At 49.3% G+C, this 1,235-nt stretch overlaps 1 protein-coding gene across 1 annotated transcript in view; it reads right to left on the bottom strand.

Moving 5' to 3' along the window:
- Positions 1-1,014: 1,014 nt before the first annotated feature.
- Positions 1,015-1,235, bottom strand: part of BEND3 (BEN domain containing 3) — a 14,489-nt gene continuing 14,268 nt past the window's right edge. The window contains exon 4 of the mRNA XM_010856699.1: positions 1,015-1,106. Within this exon, the coding sequence (XP_010855001.1) occupies positions 1,015-1,106 (92 nt within the window). The remainder of the gene's footprint in view (positions 1,107-1,235) is intronic.

Raw genomic sequence — 1,235 nt, 5'->3', positions numbered from 1 at the left:
GAGAAAAGAGGTGTCTCATCCTGAGGCCGAGGGACCGGCCAGATGTAGGAGAGCAGGACCTTCTGGGGGCCCAAAGAGAAAGCTCTGAGTGGACCCCGGAAAGGGATATGGGAGCCCTATTTCGGATGGCCTGTGTCCTTCCAACACCAGGTATCCTCAAGACAGGCCACGGTTTAGGCCCGGCCCTGAGGAACAAGGATGTGTACTGACTGGAGGAGCCAACACTGAGGTGTGGTGAAGCCACCATACAGCTCCCAGAACCTGGGTTTTATACAAATACACACATGGAAAGTAAACAGTTCTTAGTGAGCCCAATGGGGCCCATCCTTAAACAAGAAGCCAAATAACCACACACAGTTTTCCAAGGAAATGTTTGCCCCTCTAACCAGCATCCTTGAGGAGGAAGGAAAGAGGGCAGTGGAAGGACACAGCTCAAATGAAGACACTGTGAACGTGTCTCCACGTCTATCTACATTCATATCACCATCATCGCCATCCAGTGTTCTTGTCTACAGGGTGAGCAACATTCACCTGGCACAGCAGGGTGAGACAGGCCAGGCCAGCCGTCCCCGCAGCCCCTTCCTCAGCACCACAGTGGGAGGGAGCGAGCAACTGACCGTGGCCAGAAAGGACACCGAGCTACCCCATCCCCTCCACCGCCATCCAAGAGGCGTCCTGACTCTTCCAAAATCCGATGTATTAATAAAAGACAAGGTCAGTAAAATCCGTCTCTATGCCACCTGAAGCTATCAGCCATCATGCATGAACATGGCACTTCTAAAAATTTCATATATCTGAAACCATCTTAAAAAAAATTCCCAGTGACTCAAGTCATCTTACAGTACATCTCAAATATTAAAGAAAAAAAATTTTTTTTCTGAGTAAAATGGCCTCCACAGAGCCCAATGATTTACTTAAAAAGGGTTTCTTTTTAATTAAAAAAAAAATTTTTTTAATAAAAATTGAAGACGTAAAATGTGGGCAGAGGAACAAGAGGGTTGCTTGATTTGCATTTCAAATGGTGAGGGGACTGGGAGGACAACTGCCGAGGAGAGGGAACCCTGACGGCCCCTCTGCCCTCGCAGCTCTGCTCTCCCAGACTCTGGCTGCACCACAGGAACACAGGACAAAAGTTTTAAGTACAAGAGACCAAATGCGAGGCTTCTTTGTGTGGCCGTGACCGGCTGGGCGATCGCGTGTGCAAATGCAGCAGGCCCCGCCCCGCCGATATAACG

This window comes from Bison bison, unplaced genomic scaffold (genome assembly GCF_000754665.1).
Source record: "Bison bison bison isolate TAMUID 2011002044 unplaced genomic scaffold, Bison_UMD1.0 scf7180017864373, whole genome shotgun sequence".
NCBI classification, from domain to species: domain Eukaryota; kingdom Metazoa; phylum Chordata; class Mammalia; order Artiodactyla; family Bovidae; genus Bison; species Bison bison.
The sequence above is the reverse complement of the archived record's forward strand: the minus strand, read 5'-3'. Positions and strand labels throughout refer to the sequence as shown.